Source organism: Alosa sapidissima, chromosome 10, assembly GCF_018492685.1.
Source record: "Alosa sapidissima isolate fAloSap1 chromosome 10, fAloSap1.pri, whole genome shotgun sequence".
Classification (NCBI taxonomy): Eukaryota; Metazoa; Chordata; class Actinopteri; order Clupeiformes; family Clupeidae; genus Alosa; species Alosa sapidissima.
In genome coordinates, this window is record NC_055966.1 from 11,350,958 (window position 1) to 11,371,653 (window position 20,696).

Below are 20,696 nucleotides of genomic sequence, written 5' to 3' on the forward strand. Positions count from 1 at the left end.
TGTAAGATAAGAATAAACTTTACGTCATGATAAGAATACGCTATGCGCTGCATTTCTGATGGTCAAAATAGGGCTCATAGTCATTGTACCTCATAGCCTCCTTTTGGTTTACACAATGGCTGCTGCGTGAATAAGTTGAATTAAGCCTGTAAATGGGGGGTTAAATATTACACCATTTCACATCTCACATTACAGCCAGCCTCTTTCTTTTGCGATTTGACTTTCTGAATAGAAGTCTGTAAAGTGGCTAGAAATGAATCACTACAGTTATGTCATCTAATATCCTAAATAATATACACCGTTTCACAGAATACACTACTTTGAGCATAATCCGACTTAAAATGAACAATGTAAATAGCCCATGAAAGAAACTTCACATAGCCTCCAAATTACAAAACGTTATCAGTTGTATCATACCCGACTAGTTTCTTTGGCAACAAATGTTGAGTGCAGATTTTCTTGGTTTCTCTAAATACACTGAGATACTGTGAATGGCTACAAAAGCCACTGTAGACCCAAACAAGTCCACAAAGTGGAGTGCGTATGGATTAGGCAAACAGAATTGTATTTAGAACATATTTATTATACTTCATACACTTTTTTCATACGTTCTCCATATGCTTTGGGTTAGATTCATTGTTGAAGGCATGTCAGAGTGGCCATTCACTGCACTGCAGCATGAAATCCAGTTAGACACAGTGATGGAAGACATAAAAAACTGAGTTGTTTACAAAAGTAATTTGTGTTAATGGAAAGGTTAAAAAACATAAAAAACACTTCATTCATTTAGCAGGCACCTTGCTTTACCATAAATGATTAATATTCCTAGTATATTGGTCAGCGGTATTATAGCATGCCGTAACCACGGAATGCCACGAAATGTCCTATGCTTAGCCTCTTCAGCAAGTCATGGTGCACTGGATGAACTGCAGAAAAAGAAAAAGAAAACAACACTTACAGTTTATGTCCTTACCCACATTTCAAATAAAGAAATAATAAATTGGAGTTGATATGGAATCTTACGTCATCATATTGAAATGTAGCCGCCCCTTGACCAGCCTGGTCCCTCCTCCGGAACAGATCTATGTGAAACGCAGATTGGTTAACGGTACACTACGCAGGCTCAGGCATTTTTTGTGTACCTTTAAATATCAATGTGGGCTTTCATGGGTATTTTACCAGCTATTGTGAAACATTACTAAAAGTGCTACAGTAGGCCTAAGCCATTTCAGATTATGCAGTAAGCCAATTCATCACAGAATAATTAAAGCATAGGTCATATTCACCTGTCAGGGATCGGAGTCTCACACAGCACGCCACATAATCATCAAAGGTGATCTTCCCATGTGAGCTGTAACGCTTTACAATGCTGTTCATAGCTTGAGGGCTCAGTCTGTAGCCTAGACACAACAACCAACACTGGTGTCAACAAACAACACCGGCGTCTACCAGAGCCATCCATGTGACATAAAACATACACCATATGGTATAAAACATTCAATATATGGTTTAAAATAACCTCCACATATTATAGATCTGTCCTCTATAGTGAACCTCAGCATCACAGAACATAATTTAATTACGTTACAGAATTATGGTTTGTATGTTTATGTTTTTTGTTAATATAAAAACTCAAATAAAACTCATAAAAAACATTGTTTATTGATATTGTTGTTATTATTACTATTATGCTTAATGTAGGCCTTTTCAACTTTATTTGAAACTATGCTATTATTTTTAGATGTTCATACACTGTTGGACAAAAGCATCTGCCAAACACCAGGAGGGTATTCCAAGTACGTGGTTTAGTGATAAACCTGGGTAAGTTAAGTCAGAGTAAGTGGTAAACCTCCTACAACAAGAGCCCTATGGTATTGTTTTGTTAGGAGAATGAAGCCATACAGCTCTTCTATTAGGAGGTTTACCACCTACTCTGAGTTAACTAACCCAGGTTTGTCAGTAAACCACGTACTTGGAATACCCCCCAGAGCCATCCCATTACCATAACATGTTATCTAGCCAAACACCAGAGCCATCCCATTACCAGAACATGTTATCTAGCCAAACACCAGAGCCATACCATTACCATAACATGTTATCTAGCCAAACACCAGAGCCATACCATTACCATAACATGTTATCTAGCCAAACAGGTGGAGGTGGCCCATACCCATAGAGGTGACCGCCTGATTCATCTCCTGAGAATCCACCGTCCCACTTTGGTCTCTGTCGATGGACGTAAAGTGCTGCTTCCATCCGTTGAGAACCATCCACAGCTCTTTGAACTCGTTGAAGCCCATGGTGCAGGACATGTCTCTCTAAAGCAAAGCGCTGTTAAGGAGCATACTCACAGACTGAGAATTATCTTTCACTTTTTGGACATTTGGACAAGTAGAAGTAAGGGCATCTAAACAGTTTCTGTGCATGCAGAAGTGGGAACCAAGGAAATTGACAGTGCCAGCATCACACCCTGCTGACCCAGGACTGTGCGATCACTTTCACGAGTGCAAAATAAGTCCTTTCCCAGGAGTAGGAAACTCTGAGCAGTCCCGACACTGCTGATTGGCAGCAGCGATGGTGGTTGACGTGTATTAGTTAAAACTAGAACTGCCAAGAATTTCAAAACTACTACAAATACCAAGGCATTTTAAACTCAAAATGTCACCAGCAGAACTATTTTCCTTTTTTAAGAAAGTCATTTTTTTTAAAAACAGCACAGCATTTCTAGTGTTAAACATGGCGTGAGTGGAAGACAATGACCAGCACTGTTTTCATGTGGTCTGTGCACACTCTTGTGTTTGTGTGGAGGTGCACTGTTTTCATGTGGTCTGTGCACTCTCTTGTGTTTGTGTGGAGGTGCTACAAAAGATACGTCCAGCATGCTGATCATCAGTCGACATGTTTCCAGGTTAAAAGCTGGAAGTCAGACGAACAATAGTAAGCATCATGATAATCATGATAATACATCATGATAATACAAACATACATCTTAGGAAAGGTTCACATTACTGCTGACAATCAAAGCAAGATAGTTGTTCTAAAAATCCATTAATTTACTAAATAGTCCTTCTTTGACTTGTAAACAGAGAAAATTATTTCACATTTTCACAGAATCATTAGGTTTCTTAAACCTTGGTCTGATTCAGCTAAACTGTTCAACTGTTTCTGTACAAATCAAATCTGTTCTTTCTGTCATAAAAGAAGACGACGTAAACACTTACGTTTATATCCCCCAGAGAAATTGGCCTGGGTTAGACATTGTTGAAGCTCCTCTGCTGATATCTGGCCATCCTATGTGACCAAAGATACACATCTCAATGCATACAGTAACAAATGCAAACACAACATCTAAGCAACAACAAAGGGAAAATGATAATAAGCATTCTAATCAGAGGTGAAACTCAAAGTCCACACCTCATCAACTCCAAACTACACTGGCAACTAAACAGGAAAAAAACACAGAAGCACACAGACCTTCAACTTACCTGGCCGGCAACACCAGTGAAGTATCCATAGAGAGGGTCTTGCTGCTGGCCGGGAAAGCCTCCATAGCCTGGGGCTCCAGGAGCGCCTCCGTACTGACACACAGAGGAAATCAACTTCATCAGGATCAATGCACACATCAACACTAGAGCCTGACCGATAAATCAGTGTGCCAATATTACCGGCCAATATCAGTATTGCAGTTTATAAATGAAGTAAAGGACAGCCAGCCAAATCCTGATCCATCATCTACAGTTCCAGTATTCTCTTTCCAGCTTAATACTGATCCATCATCTACAGTTCCAGTATTCACTTTCCAGCTTAATACTGATCCATCATCTACAGTTCCAGTATTCTCTTTCCAGCTTAACATGACGCCAAACAGTAAAATAATGGATCATGCATCAACATTGGTTGAGTGGTGGAGGCTAACTTGATTGTCTGTGTATTTGTGAAACATAAACACGGTTGTAACCTGTTAACATGGGTACCGAATTGAAAATAAACACACGACGGAGCCGTTCCACAGTTGCAACGCAGGCAATGTGTTCAAGCCTGAAGTCATATGAGAGTATGGATGTTCTTACATTATGCAATTTTCCTTTCCAGTCATGCAACATATATTGCACTGTTTAATGCTGTTGTAACCTGTTACTATTGCACTGTTTAATGCTGTTAATCGTGTGTAAAAAAACAAACAAACAAAAACACTTCATAAAGCATAGGCTAAAGTACATACCGTACCGTGAAAGTTATCGTGTCAATGGTGTATCACAGATAAGAACAAAGACCTGACTATTATAATAATAGAGTTTTTCATTTGAATACCAGATGCCAGTAGTTAGGCCTATTTAAACACGTTTAACCTTGATCAGAATTTTACAATATGCTAAATATTAGAGTAGCCTACATTTTTACATTGTGTTTGTTAAAAATGAATATCAGCGGATTTATCGTTTATCGGTTTTTGAAATCCTTAAATATCGAAATCGGTATTGGTTATTAAAATCCCATATCGGTTGGGCTCCAATCAACACCCAAGCACATGTACAGAGTTGAGATCATGTTTTATCAAAGTCAAAGTCAAAGTCAGCTTTATTGTCAATTTCTTCACATGTTCCAGACATACAAAGAGATCGAAATTACGTTTCTCACTATCCCACGGTGAAGACAAGACATATTTTACCAATTTAAGTCCACAGACAAACATAACATTCAAGTAAACAAAAAAGTAAGTAAATAAGTAAATAAGAGGGCACATATAATAATGAAAAAATAAGAGCAGCAAAATTTGGTTGAAATTGTGCATAGACAGTCAATAAAATACTAGTGCAAAGTCAGGCCAATAAAAGGCTTGGGTAGTTCTGTTTGACCTAAGTAAGAAAGAAAGTGGCATAGTGGTGCAAGTTATGTAAGAGCAGCAGAAGTGTTGTGTTTTCAGGACAACAACAAGTTGTAAAGTGTACAAGTGTGCAAGTGGAGTAGTGCAGGCGGCCATTGTGGGTCCAATGTCCAGGATGTTATGTAGGAGGATGCTCTCAATGGTGCCTCGGTAGAATGTGGTCATGATGGCTGGTGGAGCACTTGCTCGCCTGAGTTTCCGCAGGAAGTACAGGCGGCGCTGAGCTCTCTTCGCCAGTGATGCAGTGTTGGTGGTCCAGGAGAGGTCTTCGCTGATGTGCACCCCCAGGAATTTGGTGCTGCTCGCTCTCTCCACCACAGCACCGTCGATGGTCAGTGGCAGGTGTTGGGTGTGACCTCTCCGGAAGTCAACAACAATCTCTTTGGTCTTGCTGACGTTCAGCAGGAGGTTGTTGTCCCTGCACCACGTGGTCAGATGGTCGACCTCCAACCTGTATTGAGTCTCGTCGCCCTTGGTGATGAGACCTACCAGAGTTGTGTCGTCAGCAAATTTCACTATGTGATTGTTGCTGTAGGTTGCAGTGCAGTCATGCGTCAGCAGGGTGAAGAGCAGCGGACTGAGCACGCAGCCTTGGGGGGCCCCTGTGCTCAGTGTGATGCTGCTTGAGGTATTGTTGCCAACACGTACTACTTGAGGCCTCTGACAGAGGAAGTCCAGTAGCCAGTTGCAGAGGTAGGTACTGAGTCCCAGTTTGTCAAGTTTGCAGATGAGTTGTTGTGGTATTATGGTGTTGAATGCAGAACTGAAGTCTATAAACAGCAATCTCACATATGAGTCTCTTTTTTCCAGGTGGGTGAGGGCTGGGTGGAGGGCAGAGCAGATTGCATCCTCTGTAGACCGCTTGGCTCGGTATGCAAATTGGAAGGGGTCCAGGGTGGGGGGGAGAATGGATTTGATATGTGACATGACAAGCCGCTCAAAGCACTTCATGATGATGGGTGTCAGTGCCACAGGGCGGTAGTCATTGAAGCAGGATGGAGCAGTTTTCTTCGGCACAGGTATGATGGTGGCAGCTTTGAAACATGATGGGACGATGGCTTGCTTCAGGGAAGTGTTAAAGATGTCTGTGAAGACATCCTTAAGCTCCCCTGCGCAGTCCTTCAGCGCACGACCTGGGATGTTGTCTGGACCTGTTGCCTTACGGGTGTTGATAGCAGCAAGTGTCCTCTTCACGCTGTCGGCAGAGAGGCACAGGGGCTGCTCATGTAGAGGGGGATGGGTCTTCTGTGGGCAGGTGCTGTTTTGTGCTTCAAAGCGAGCAAAGAAGTGGTTCAGGTTGTTGAGCAGAGGGATGTTGCCCTCACAGCTCTGTGGCGCGGGCTTGTAGTCCGTGAGGGCCTGAATGCCCTGCCATAGGCTTTGTGCGTTCCTGCTGTCTTTGAAGTGGGTGGTTATCTTGTGAGTGTATTCCTTTTTTGCTTCCTTGATGCCACGGGACAGGTTGGCTCTCGCTGTTCTCATGCCAGATTCATCCCCAGCTCTGTAGGCTTTGTCTCTGGCCCTCAGCAGCCTGAGGACATCCCCTGTCAGCCATGGCTTCCAGTTAGCCCGAGTGATGATGTCTTTTGTGTGGGTCACATCATCGATGCACTTGGTGATGTAAGAGGTTACAGTGTCTGTATACTCCTCTATGTCTGTCCGGTTGTTGTAAGTGGCTGCCTGCTTAAACATTTCCCAGTCTGTTGTGTCAAAGCAGTCTTGAAGAGCATCGGAGGCTCCCTCAGGCCACACTTTTACCTGTTTACGAACCGGTTTGTTCGCTTTTACCCTTTGTCTGTATGCGGGCATTAGCATAACAGTGATATGGTCTGAAAGTCCAATGTGGGGGAGGGGGGTGGCTTTGTATGCTCCTTTGTGTGTAGTGTAGACCAGGTCCAGGATGTTATCTCCTCTTGTTGGAAAATCAACATGCTGGTGTAGCTTTGGAAGTACAGTTTTAAGATCAGCATGGTTAAAATCTCCAGTGAAGATGGTGAAACCGTCTGGGTGTGCCGTCTGTTGTTCACTGACAGCCTGGTACAGTTCACTAAGAGCCGCGTTCTTATCGCTGTTGTTGTTGGTAGGCGGGATGTATACTGCGACTAGCAGAATCGCAGTAATTATGCACTTGAAAGGATTGATAAATATTTTTAGAACCAGATTTTTTTTTTTTAAAAGGTAGGTCTTATGTTTCTTAATCAGTCATGGGTGTGTTTTGGGCGTAACATCCTTTAAACCAATGAGAGTGGCATCTGCCATACCCTTTAACAGCAAGCAGCGCGACTTCAAACAGCGCATCAGTATTTTGATGGTTACTGGTGCATACAATTTTGGATCATGCGCCAGAACACACCTTCTGCTACAACCCTGGGCGCAAAGCTTAATAACAGTACAGGGCATGGCGAAAACTCAGACAGTAAGATAAATAAATAAACGTCGGAATAATAATCCGCTTTGCGCCAGGTTTTTACGTCAGGAAAATAGGACCCACAGTATGCTACAACACTGATGGTGGCCAATACAAACACCAACCACTTATGGGACTGTCCAGAGAATGAATGTGCCCAAGCAAGCTTTCCATTCTGTGCTTCAGGTGCAATGCACAATAAGATGCTTAGAATGCAAAGGTCAGCGACACTGTTGCATAACTGGGGTTGCTGATTGCACTTATCTCAGAGTGGACAATCATTTATTGTGCTTCCGTTTTGCAGTCTTCTTAGAAACTACAATCAATGGCGTGATTGGATACTTCAGCTGAGTCACATCCAGATTTACCCGGTCTGGGTTCAGAAAGTTGCATATTCGGTTTTTCGGCGGAGAAGCAATAGGGGGAGACGAAGCACCCACCAAACAACTCAGAAAGTGTTGTAGTACCATCAGAACGACTCTCAACCTGCATAATTATGGTAATTTTTGCTAAAATTGTTGCATAGGGCTTCTTTAATCAGTCATAGGTGTATTTTTGGCATAACATCCTTTCAAGCAATGAGAGTGACATCTGTCATTCCCTTTAACAGCAAGCAGCGCAACTTCAAACAGTGCATCTGTATTTTGCCAGTCAGCGGCGCATTTGAGGGAATCTGTTTGCATGCAAGACCGTGTATAGAACACAGGGATTCCACTAAACCTTGCTTTACTGAAATCTGTTTGTGTCTACGTGCATTCTGCACTTGCTTTTTTTTAACACAAAAGGCAAAGTGACACTATCATCACTGTGGTCTCATAGGCAAAACAGTTCTACACAGTTATTTACTTTCACTATTGATTGACAAGGGGTTACAAGCCTGAAAAAAGCAACCCTTACCCCAATACAGTAATGTTTGAATGACTGAAAAAAATATCCTAAGGCTATTTATCCTGCAGAGAAGTTGTTTGGGACTGCTTGCTAAGGGCTGCTTACGTAACAGTGTGCTTTACATGCGCCTTTCGCTATAGACCAGGGGCTGGTTTCCCAAAGCCTTCTTTTTTTTTTTTTAAAGTTGATTTTTTGGGCTTTTTGCCTTTATTTGGATAGGACAGTGAAGAGTGACAGGAAGTAAGTGGGAGAGAGAGATGGGGTGGGAATCAGGAAATGATCGCAGGTCGGATTCGAACCTGGCTCCCCGTGGGCGTTCGGACCCGTACATGGTACGGGCGCTGTAGCCTGCTGCACCACAGCACCCCCTTCCCGAAGCCTTCTTAACGCTATGTAGTTCGTAATCTCTACCTTAACATTTCACACATTTCCCAAAAGGTACTTTGCTACGAATGTCTTTCGTACGTCGTTCATTGGTAAGAGCGGTCTGGACTCTGGTAGCCTAGCCTGACGAGCCAGACCCACATTAAAATGTAGGGTCTGGGCACTCACTGTTCGCAGTGCTCAGTCCAAGGGGCGGGATAATCAGTTGTCTTTCAAATTCCCTCTGCACGCAATAGGACAGCGGCAGCGCTATGAGTCCCATGTGTTTCCCACCAGCGGAGCTAGTTGGCTGGTTCAAACGTTTGCCAACTTAATAAAAGCTTAACTCGTGTCACACTGTTCGCCAACAGCAACATCCATCTTATTTGTTTTCAAGTGGCAGGGAATTCAAGCCAAACTGTTGCAACTCTGCCATCAATCATTATGTTAAGCCCATCTAACGACTCTATACATTGGCCTGATTGAGTTTCGATTTCTGGAGCTCACAAGCCAATGAAGAGTTGCTAGACTAGCCCTGGCAGCAAATGTAATTTGCTGCTGCCGCTAGGGGCACGTCTAGATTACTAGGCTAGGACTCTGGAGCACTCTTAGAACTCTCTTAGCTGCACCTTGTTGTAGCAATGTTTCAGCTCTCGACGCTAGTCGCTGCCACTGTAGCCTACAGCAATTTTTGACATCTCTGTTGCACATGCAACTCATATTGTACAATATTACTGTTTTGATTCGCCAATGATTTTATGTAAGTAGGCTAATTAAGAAAATAGTTTCTGGAAATGTTTTCACACAAATAATAAAATGTGCACGCATTTGAAAATAATTAAAAGCTTTATTCTCTTATTTCTTGCTTTTTCCCACACCATCTTCTACTATGTTTAGGGGGGGGGGGGGTGCTTATATGCTTAATGCTAACCAATGGCACAAAATACTGAATTAAATGAGGCTGCTGGTCAATCAGCTGTTATTAAAAAATAATGAAATACTATTATTCAAATAAGTTCTTCATATGGAGTGATGAAGGATGGCGTAACAGGTAAAGGTGTTAGGGGGTTATAGCTGGTGTCATGCCTGCCCGTGAAGTGAAAAATCAATTTTCTGGCCAATCGATGTCAACCAATTCAGCACCTTCAGGGTGGACAGTGCCTTGTACGTTGGACATAAGGAGCTTTTCATAAGAAGACTCCTAAGGGACAGTTTGGGAACCACGACTATAAAAGGTTTACCTCTGGAGTCTTCGTAGCTCGCTAAGAGTGAACGTTAACGGGAAACCGGCCCCAGGTTTTTCTTGGTCAGTGGTGTAATGCTTTTTAGAGGGTGTGAGATAGCGATTTTTGGATCATGCGTCTGACCACACCTTCTGCCACACCCCTGGGCGCAAAGCTTACTAAAAGTGAAGAGCATGGCGCAAAATTCGCCACTGACTGAATGCAAGATAAGAATAAGCAGCGCGTTGCAATAAAAATAAGTTTCTGATCATCAAAATAGAGCCCTAAATCTGTCTGGAATGAAATTGGGAGACCACCCCATCTATGACTTCTGAGTTTTCTAGAAATCAGCATTAGATTATTACTAGGCCTAACAGTTCAATGAGAGGTTAACCAGTTTACCAGTAAAACTGTGCAGTACTAAACTATGCCTGAATCCTGTCCAAAGCATAACATTGTAATTATGGAAACGGAATGTAAGCTTAAACACCAAGGGGAAAACTGAGCAAGAAATATAGCCTGAAACACCACAATCACATTAGGCTACGATGTTATTTTTCACAAAATAGCCTATTTATGCCTTTATATCAAATCTGTTTAGTTTTGGACATGAAAAAGTGCAGTAGCCTAGACTAGGCCTATTATGTGTAAAGCCAACGCAACAGTGAGGGCAGTAATTTCGCTCAATTAGCCTAGAGACGATGAGACTAATGAGGGGAAAAAAACGGCGTCAGTCATTTACGCAATTTGAGACCTACGTGCGTGCGTGCCCATCCCAACACACGCCGATCTAATTAAATGTGTAGTAGGACTTGGCTATCGTGTGTAAAAGAGCTGTGTATGTCTAGTTTTCTGCATAATCCTACTACAAGAAATTACTTTGTGAATGAAGGTAGTGCAAATGAAGGTTAGTGCAAAATGGGCCTCGGTTCAGGAAATACTAAGTATGAACATTAGCGCGTTTCATTTCGTTTGCCCATTCAATGTTTTCTGTTGACAACAGCCTAGGGTAGGCCTATGCTGCCTATGCTGCTCCTTAAAATATGACAAAGCAATGTGTAATCTAAAAGTGGTTAACCGTCGGAAAAATATGTTTTATACATACCCCTCCGGGATGTCCTCCTGGGTAGCTCATAGTTGAAAATTCCTGTTGAAGTATGTAGCCTACCAACACAACTGATCTATGACTGACGCCCTTCCTACTTAACACCTATTGTCCCTCCTATGGGCGTGTCTCCTGGTTAAAGACGCACACACCGGTAGGCTATGAAGATTGCGTTACTAGGCTACGTCCTTCGATGTTTTGACGTTTTTATAATTTGTACACAAGGTGAGGTGAATCCTTTCCTTTAATCACTCATAGACTTCCACTGTCACAGACCAAAGTTGAATAATTTTCCCGATAGCTTGGCTTTAGAATCAAGTCCTTGTTTTTTGCCTATTATGAAAACTGAATACATGCTCAATGAGTGGAGTGCACGCACATCTACAAAATGTAAACAGGTGCTGGGTATAAAGCTTAGCCGACATTTGAAAAATAAAAAGATACCCGCACACTCCTAAACTCCCAGTGGTTTATTAACAACGTTTCGACTGAGGTCTTCGTCACTGAATACATGGTAGGCCTACATAAACAACATTTCTAAAGAAATCAATCATCAATAATGATGCCCAAATAAAAAGCCTATTTTTCAACCTGAAAAGCCTGATTAAGGCTAGCCTACTCTAAGCGATGCCACGCGTTTTTGCCCAGGCTCCAAAAACGCCAAAAAAAAAAACAATCTGGGCAAATCTAGCCCATAAAAACATAACAAACTGTTCCAGCAAATCACAGACGAGATGCGCGTTTAGGAGAGTTTCAATTGCACGGGAGCAGCATTACATTGTTTCATTCTCTTCTCATCAGGATTTCTTGTAGGCATAGACTGACATAATCGCTGAGCCTTCAATCTGTTCCCCCACTCACTCACTGTCTGTATCACCTGTAGGCTAATGTTTGATGTAGGCCTACAACAAGATTGCTACACACAGTACATTCACCTGAAGTATATTTTATTAGCAGCCATCTCTAATTATTAATAATAGGCTAATAATAAATTTATACTCTGCCTTATGATTTGCCTTTTGCCTTTTATTAATGTGCTGCACAGAAACAAAACCTTGGTTTTTAGAACCTGGGAAAACAAAACAATTTACCACATGTCATTCATTATCTGAGCATGTCTGATTAATCAAAGGGACATTATGCAAACAGCAATACAAACTAGATGTGGCTGAATTGTACGTTTAAAGAAGTTGATGGTGTGTTATACTGTCAGTGCAACCTTTCCATAGTCAAGTCCAGCAGAGTACAAGTGTAAAGTTTTCATTTCAAAATTGATTTCAGACAGTTGTGACTGTGTAGCCTATGAACACCCAGACCATCACAATTGTACCCAAATTTGCTGAAAGGTCGTATGGGCATTCCATGCTAATGGCCGTGCATATCCCACATTAAATCATCATGAAACCTCATGTCTGTTGTTTTTTGTCCTCCATTTCCCTGATATTTCAACCAGGCAACTAAGATGTTAAGAGGTCAGGGAAACTATAAATAAAATAATGATGACATACTTATAAATAGAAGGGCAAGCCACCAGGTAAGGGTGGGGTGGAGGGATGGGAGGTGCCTCCTCCCATATCTGCTCAGGAAGTCCTGATCTGGAGCTCAGTCTGGGGGTGCCCATGGTCCGCAGCAAGGGTACTACGCCCACACCACCACTCAACACACAGTCACAGAGTGTATAAAGCACTTGACACTAATGGCATTTCTGTGTGACTCATTCTGATGTGTTTCGAGGATGGATCAACGGAACCTTGGCTGTTCGATGTCCAGCGCAGCTCTTCTGTGTTGTCGGCAGTGTAGAAGAGATCGGAACAGCTTCACCTGTCGTCCCCTGAGGCACGAAGATGAGGATGACGATGTGTTGGGGGCTGAGGAGAATCCAAATGGCTCTTACTTTACAGGTAAAAAATACTGCATAATAGAAATCTTTGTTCCATAAGTAATAAATATATTTATACCATGACAGTACAGAAGAAGAATTTGAACGGAAAATCCTGTTTTTTTAGTGTAGTGAATTGGCAGACAGGCTCCACCCTTACTCATAGTTTTCACCTTTTTTGTCGTTCCTAGTTTTCTCGCTTTGAAATAGAAATATACGTTTGAATACGTATGAATATACGTTTTAGCGTTTCAACACCAGACTCCTGTGGTGTAAGGTCTCTCTGTCTCTCTGCACCCCGCTTAAGGCTTGCCAACGTTAGCAGATGTCCTGTTGTACAGAGCCATATTCCACCACAGCAGGCCTCCTGGCTCATAGCAGAGTAGGAGCCACATGATGTCATGATAGTCAGAGATGCCCCACCTACACACACACACACACACACACACACACACACCATCACATGATCACATACACACACATGTACCCCACATACACACGTAAATACACACACCATACATAGATATGACAACATGCATGAACATCTACCCATGGTGTTAGAGGTTGATAGTGAGGTTGTTTTTTTTACACAAAATGATCCACTAAACAGTGTTAGGCTTTAAACTGTTCAGACATTTGTCTGGCTTTCAGTGGGAAATGCTGCATGAGGATTTGTATCTATTTTAGGTGGAAAAGGGGGTAGATGCTGTTGAATGATGATGTTGATGTATATCAGAGGTCACTTTTGATGCCTGTATTTCACAATCATCCTTGAGTTTCTTTAAAATACACCCACACACAACTACCACACCCACTGTTGTTTTCCCTCCTTGAACAGATGGTGATGAAGCCACACATCTATACAGACCACGAGGCTGTCCTTGTGAAGGCAGTGGAGACGTATTTGGGTCAGTCATCACAGACCCGTCGGATTTCTACATTCACGGGACCTTGGATGAAGATCGGGATGCTCCTGAACTATGGACCGGGCACATATTCCCCTACTGCGACCACACTACCAGCCATGATGTACACCACCCTCATGGCTATTCCCATAGAAGTGAGGGAAATAGTTGTGCATGTCTTTTTAGGCCAACGGAAAGCTGTGAAGGTGTCTCGGAACAGTGGACCTGCTCACCTTTCCCTTGTCTTGGTGGTAAGAATTTAAGACAATTTTTTAATATACTAAACTTAGTTTGGTATTAAAATACAAGGGGCCCTTAATTGTGATCATGTATAGAACCTCATTATCATTACCATTATTATGGCGAGAGGTATTAGTCTAACCTGCCTTGTGTGTGACTGCACTGATGGACTGGAGGACTCCGGATGGTGGAGAAAACAGTGTCTTTGCCCGCTGTATGGGTCAGCAAATACAAACAGGGATGCATTCCAAGTGTATTCCAAGTACGTGGTTTAGTGACAAACCCGGGTAAGTTAACTCAGAGTAAGTGGTAAACCTTCTACAACAGGTTGGAGAATTAAGCCATACAGCTCTTCTATTAGGAGGTTTACCACTTACCCAAGTTTGTCACTAAACTACATACTTGGAATACTCCCCTGGTCTGCCTACAGCAATTATCATTCTTCTAACTTTATGCAGGATTTCAGGGCATGGAATACCTTATCAACCCTGTTACATTAGGTGTTGTTTTGTTGTTGTTATTGTTGTTTTCATGTGGTGTTGTTTCTTTTTTTACATAGTGAGCAAGACACTGCTGGTTGGAGTTGAAGTGGACATTGTTGAAGAATTGGAATTTGAAGACACTGAGGTATTAGAAGAGCCAGTCATGTAAGTCTTCAAATAATGATTAGCAAAAATGTTCTGGATTTCATGTGTTGTTGTGATATTATTTGATCATGAACATGAATCACCCATAGACTTCTGTATTTCAGGCCGGACATGTTGTCCCAGCAGGTTTTGACTGAGAGTGGGCCTACACTGACTCATGAAGACCAGCTGCTTCTTTAACTGCTTTATCTGTATCATCACTTTCATAGAATTTTAAAAGCATTGTCTGTTTGCCAATTGTTTCTTATGTACACAATGTAAGGTGATATTAAAGTGAATTGTACCTGCAACAGCAGCGTGTGTCTTTCTGCGCAGGCCCAGACATCAGACACACACACACACACACACACGCACAGACGCAAACACACGCGCACACACAAACACACACACACACACACACCAGAGTCTAGGCTACACAATCCAAAAGATTGGAACAACACCCACACCCCAATGTTATTATTTACAGTGTTTTTTTTTATAAGCTACTGTTTTTCCTCTAGCCCCTTTAGTTACATCATCTGTATATCTTACTTCGCTCTTTGCACTTAAGAACATAGGGTGCATTTGGATTCATGCAGTGCCATTATTATTATATTGCCAGACCCTGGACGCACCCATAGAAAGTAAAGGACGCGCCCTTTAAAGCTGATGATGTCGCCATCAATGTGCGACGTATACGTCATTACTACAAGCCCACAGATTGGACGTTTCTAACAGCATTCTAATGTACACCAAAATAATTTTATAAAGGAATTGTAATATATGTTTGGTTATGATTTACAATGTCGGAGACCTTCGACACTGAACCCCTCCAAGATCGACTGCAAACTTTACAGGAACTCACTGAATTCACAGAAAACTGTGAAACGAAGCTACAAGAATTATTCGACTCGCTTGAATGGGACGAAAGTATCAGCAAGGTAACTTATCTTGTGCCGACCTGTTTGGTTTGTTGACGATTAAAAGCATTTGTCTCGGTTAACGTTCCCTTATCAAAGCTCGCAAATGGTTGCCCTATTGTTCTAATCTGCTTTGAATTTGGATACCCAATCGTTAGACGTGCTAATTTACAATTAACGATTAGACCGATTAACGAGGGAAAAAAGGACCGATTGCTGTTTAAATTATTGTTGTGTAGACTTGATTTCGTTTTTCTTTGGTAACCTAGGAGGCGATGGAAACATGCCCCTACGACCCAAACCATCGGGTTCCTCGCAGAAGCATGGAAAAACACAAAATGAAATGTCTGCTTAATCAGATGGGTTATTCCCAAGACGAACAGGTAACTCTACACTGTTTCAAAATGAATCTAAAATAAAAGCATGAATAATGTGAGTCTGTTAAGTATTGTAGTTTTTTCCCCCCTGTATCAGGTAGAGATGTATGACCCATCAGGTTGTTATGAGAAAGCCAGCATTCCTTGTGTAATTATGGGTGAGTTCTAGATGATTTGGGATAGCCAGATATATTCCCACTGTGTTGTCTTTTCCCTTAACTGTCAATTTTGCCTTCCCAGATAAAAAGTCACAACAGCAAGTCCTCCGACAAGCAAGAGCAAAGGCACCTCTTCTGAGATTGGAGGGACAGTACAGCCAAGGTAAGACCACCACAGATGTCCAAAGTATGTGAGATGAAACAAGATTATTAGTTTTCCCTTGCACTGCGGATTAATACACTTGCTCATTTGGAAGTGCATTTAGTACAAAATACACAGCTAAAATTCAATTCCTAAACATATGCTTGTGTTTATTTCTTTCCTGTAACAGGGGTGAGTATGAGGGGAGGTCTGATATAGACAGTTCTTTCTCAGGCTTGCCTGATTACTTGCAGTATCCTTTTTTATGATATCCTTTCAAAGGAGCAGGTGTTGTTGTTTTTCCTCAGATCGGCACTTCTCTTTTTCTTAGGATCTCAGGATTCCCATTACGTATTGGGAATTGATTTACCTCTCTGTCGGGGAACGTTTACGAAATGTGCTTTGAAATCATTGTTATCCTCATCCTCAAAAATATTCCATGTTGCCTAATTTGCCTTATTCACACGGCGGCCATTGTTAACCAAAACTAAGATGTGGGGTACACTGACTATATCATACGCGTTCTCGCCACCTACTGGTGAATGCATAGAACACAACAGTCTTCTGGTTTGTTTACCAGCCACAGCCTTGTTTTGGTTTAGAATGGCTGCCGTGTGAATAGGGGAATTGCTCTAACCTTTTTGATTTTAACTAATCATTTACTTTGAATGTGACAGGGGTACAATTTAGTCTTAAATTAAATTTGACTTTGAGCAGATTCACGTGTGCGTGTGTTAGTGTGGGTGAGCATTTATGTTATTCTGTTATTCCCAGGTGACTATTCTAAGGATGCCACAGATGTCCCTCAGAATCATAAGAGAGCTATATGTGACCTCACAGCGGCTGACCGATTGGCTCTTTATGATCATGTGATCCAAGAGACAGAAAGCCAGCAGAAGGCCAAAAAAGACGCTACCAACAATGAGGACCTCTATGTGGATCTGGTTGCCAAGCTCAATAAAGGTGTTCTTATGATACTGCTTATAGTCTGGTTTGACGTGGATAGATAATGTTTCAGGATCTATAATGTATTTTTCTTCTTGGATTATCATATTTTAGCAAACTTCATACTGGAAAAATGTGCTTAATTCTTAACTAATAAACTGTTATAATGCAAATATGGCAAGATTGTTGAATCACAATGTCTGCTACCTGATAAGTAATGCAGTTTGGCTGTGTACAGATGACGGTCAGAATGGTCCAAAGTCTCACCTGGAGGTCCTGGCAGAGATGAGGGACTACAAGCGGCGGCGCCAGTCATACCGTGCTAAAAACGTCCACATCACTAAGAAGTCTTACACTGAGGTTAGACTACTGTTTGTCACTGCCTGTATGTCTTTTATACGAGTTTGAATGGGCCCTCATCAGATTGGAAACAATTGCTTGTACTTGACTTCATGCCCTTGTGTTCCTGTCTGTTGCCCAGGTGATCCGGGAGGTGATTGATGTTCACTCTGGAGAGCTTGCTAAGGTGTGGGAGGAGGAGCAGCAGGAGATGGAGGAGGCGACATCATCCAAACACTCCTCTCACAGGTGACTTCACTGCCAACTTATCCACAGCAAATATTAAAAGGGCAAGTTTGCTCTACTTTTAGATGCAAGAGGAATGCAATTTTCTTTTAGCAACAGTTTTACAGGTGTTTTAGCAGGTATCTGTCTTCACTTGTTGGTATATGGGACAGAGTTAAGGAGGGCTAAGTATCTGATTGACTTCTTGAGAGTTTCTGACATAATAATAATACATTTAAATTACATAGTTCTTTTCAAGACACTCAAAGACACATTAAAAAGAGGCATCCAATATTGATCTATTTCACGATGTGTTTAATAGCCGGTATATTAGTGATGACTTAGACCTGCTCTGTCTGTCTGTCTGTCTGTCTGTCAGGAGGCACTCTAAGGATCGGCGTTCGGCCTCCGTGGAGTCGGTGGAGTCGCGCCAGTCCCACCAGTCTCTTGTCAGCGCCCAAGACGGCCACAGCCACAGCTCTCGCCACAAACGCAAGCGCAGCCGAGAGCGCAGCCGAGATGAAGATGATGACGGCAGAGGAAGGAGGTGAGGCTGATGTACCTGGGATGGTGCTCTGAAGGGAGATGTACCTGGGATGGTGCTCTGAAGGGAGATGTACCTGGGATGGTGCTCTGAAGGGAGAGAGTTCAAAAAACTTAATTGTCTGTCACATAATGACAGAAAGTTGTCTTTTGTCTTTCGATTAATGGTGATATTGCACAGAGTTTCTTTGGATGATGCTCTATAAAGGTGAATGGTGATGTTGCACTGAGTCGCTATTTGGTTCGCTGTGCGAGTATAATGACCCAGATCTGATGCCACTAATGATCTGGAAAACTTTAACACAGTGGCATTTGTGTGAATTTATGTGCAAGTCACTCACACTTAAATTGCTCAAAACGGACAAAATGCCACATAAAGCGATTGCATTGTGCATTGTTTTCTCTGCAAACAAAGAGTCCAGTGGTGGAATGGTTTCATTCCAGAAATGTCCAGTAGAAGAGGTAAAGGCAGGATCAATGGGCTTTTGTGTATCTGGAGATTCCTGTTATGGTTCTTCTATTTGGCCAAAAGACAAACTATTGATAAATACTATTATAAGCTCTTTGCAAAAATGTTCTAATGTTTATCATATTTTAAGTCTCATTCTTAGTGCCTTTGTCTTTTTTAGGGATTCAAACTCTCCAGAGGAGAGACATCATCATAAGAAAAAGAAGAAGAAGAAGAAGAAAAAGAAAGAGTAGTCCCTGGGTGTGTGTACAGTGCCTCCTGTTGGCCATATGCCATATTACAAAAGTCTTGTAAACATGTTCTTTTGCCAATGTCTTTTTTTTTTTTTTTTTTAGCTTTGAGTCTGAGGATATCTATGAGGACATCTACGTATGTGTTCACAAATCAAATAAAGTGCACTGCTTTGATCTTATTGTGTCTTCAGCATTCACGGTGAAGTGTAACCTTCTCCTTCTCATGTGTGTATCACTCTTACAGTGAGGATGACAAATTGTCAAAACATGTCTGTCTATCATGCCTGCAACAATTGAATGACAAAGAAACCAGCCTACTTGTTTTCCCTAGAATAATTATTATTTCTCTGAGTGCACCCCAACGCTGGCAACATGAAACAGGTATGAAAATAGAAAGCATCATGTTCAGGGTTGCCAGATTGGGCGGTTTTGCAATCTATTTTGCGGGCAAAAATGGGTTTGGGCGGGTGTATAAAAATTGGGCTGGTTTCGGATCAGTTCGGCGGGTTTTTGTAGCCGAAACAAAGGCACTTCAGACCCTTCTTCCAGCGACCGTCTCTGGTCAGCAGGCAGCAGTCTCTCACTCACTCACTCACACACCCTCTGGCTGACGTGCCCCCCTAAACTCACAACAGACACTCTCAGCTCACGTCACCTTATGTATCGAAACATGCATTCTAGCCATATAAATGGCATAGTGCATGGTATTTCCATAACCGCGAGATATGCGCTTCACAATGACCGCAATTAGTTGTTAGATATTCACAGCAGACAGTAAAGCCCAGCAGTAATTTATCCAAATTAACACATATTTCAAGTACCATTCATGATGTTGTCAAATATTGAAGTTGTGGGAAGTTTTTAGCTGTATGTTTCTTTCGTCCCCCATGTCGTTTCATTTATCCCGGTCTGGAGGGACGAATGAAACAAAACGCATGTTCGATTTCTCCTTAAATAAATCCTGAATGGTTTTGTTCAGAGCTGAAAATGCAACTGTATTTGACAGAGGACCGATGTAGTTTGCTTGTGACAAAATATTAGCTTTCAGTGTTTTACGATGTCTTTGTAAATTACGTTTAATTAAAAAGTGTTTCAGTCCGGTTCTCCCCTACTCTGGCGCAGACCGCCATTCAAACACACAGCTCGCGGGGTTTTCAAACTTAGCTAGCTGACTGACAATGTCAATATGCCAAAGTGGGCAAAGAGCATTTTGTCATTACAGTCAATCTCTTCATGAATGTGCACACTGCTGAAAGATTACCTACGAGACAGGATGGACTTACCCCTTCTTTCAGGGTTGATGGATGTGCGCAGGTCTTGCGCGAATGGCTTGACATAGGACTACGGCCCACGTTCCGTCCAGCCCGACAGTTGTTGAGGAAGTTTGACAAAGCCTAGGCCTACTAGAACTTTTTAATTATTTTTAGGCCTAATAACAATTGCTCAAAGCGATTTTCACGAAGGGCCTAGGGCCATAGGCCTATGTTTTTTGTGTAGAGATGGCCCATGCATGAACGTTCTGCTTCTGCAAAGAGCGCACTGACACCCCTGTTCGTTCAACGCGACTTTCATGAAAACTAGGATTAACTGCCTGTCAGGTAGGCCTACTAATTGTTCTAAATTACAGGTGTCAAACTCAAGTTTGCCTTTAGCCTATATCTGGCGTATGAAAATATTTTTTGCGTGTAGTTGCCATGCATGGACGCACTGCTTCTGCAAAGAGCGCACTGACACTGTCCTAAATAGCCTATTCAGCGCGATTTTCATGAAAACTCTAGGCCTAACTGCCTGTCTCAGGGAATATATAGCGCCTAGGTAGGCTAT

The 20,696-nt window shown here is 42.1% G+C and overlaps 3 protein-coding genes across 4 annotated transcripts; 2 read left to right on the top strand and 1 right to left on the bottom strand.

Moving 5' to 3' along the window:
* Nucleotides 1-565: 565 nt before the first annotated feature.
* On the bottom strand, nt 566-10,987 carry sri (sorcin). The gene is made up of 8 exons (XM_042108456.1): nt 10,872-10,987; nt 3,486-3,578; nt 3,222-3,291; nt 2,873-2,916; nt 2,171-2,318; nt 1,287-1,400; nt 1,024-1,082; nt 566-926 (listed from the first exon to the last, which is right to left on the bottom strand). Exons 1-8 carry the CDS (start codon nt 10,899-10,901, stop codon nt 900-902), a joined length of 585 nt encoding a protein of 194 aa, XP_041964390.1. The 5' UTR covers nt 10,902-10,987; the 3' UTR covers nt 566-899.
* A 1,431-nt stretch (nt 10,988-12,418) lies between these two features.
* On the top strand, nt 12,419-14,832 carry LOC121721474. 2 transcript variants are annotated; one of them, XM_042108453.1, is made up of 5 exons: nt 12,419-12,506; nt 12,606-12,772; nt 13,589-13,906; nt 14,455-14,542; nt 14,647-14,832. In XM_042108453.1, the coding sequence occupies exons 2-5, from the start codon at nt 12,607-12,609 to the stop codon at nt 14,720-14,722; spliced, it is 648 nt and encodes a 215-aa protein (XP_041964387.1). In that variant the 5' UTR covers nt 12,419-12,506; nt 12,606; the 3' UTR covers nt 14,723-14,832. The 2 variants fall into 2 exon arrangements, with proteins under 2 accessions (XP_041964387.1, XP_041964386.1); XM_042108452.1 differs by having other exon boundaries at nt 12,464-12,772.
* A 383-nt stretch (nt 14,833-15,215) lies between these two features.
* snrnp48 (small nuclear ribonucleoprotein 48 (U11/U12)) lies at nt 15,216-19,049 on the top strand. The gene is made up of 9 exons (XM_042108442.1): nt 15,216-15,462; nt 15,711-15,824; nt 15,916-15,976; nt 16,059-16,139; nt 16,893-17,081; nt 17,302-17,423; nt 17,545-17,651; nt 18,007-18,174; nt 18,800-19,049. Exons 1-9 carry the CDS (start codon nt 15,325-15,327, stop codon nt 18,870-18,872), a joined length of 1,053 nt encoding a protein of 350 aa, XP_041964376.1. The 5' UTR covers nt 15,216-15,324; the 3' UTR covers nt 18,873-19,049.
* The last annotated feature ends 1,647 nt before the right edge of the window (nt 19,050-20,696 follow it).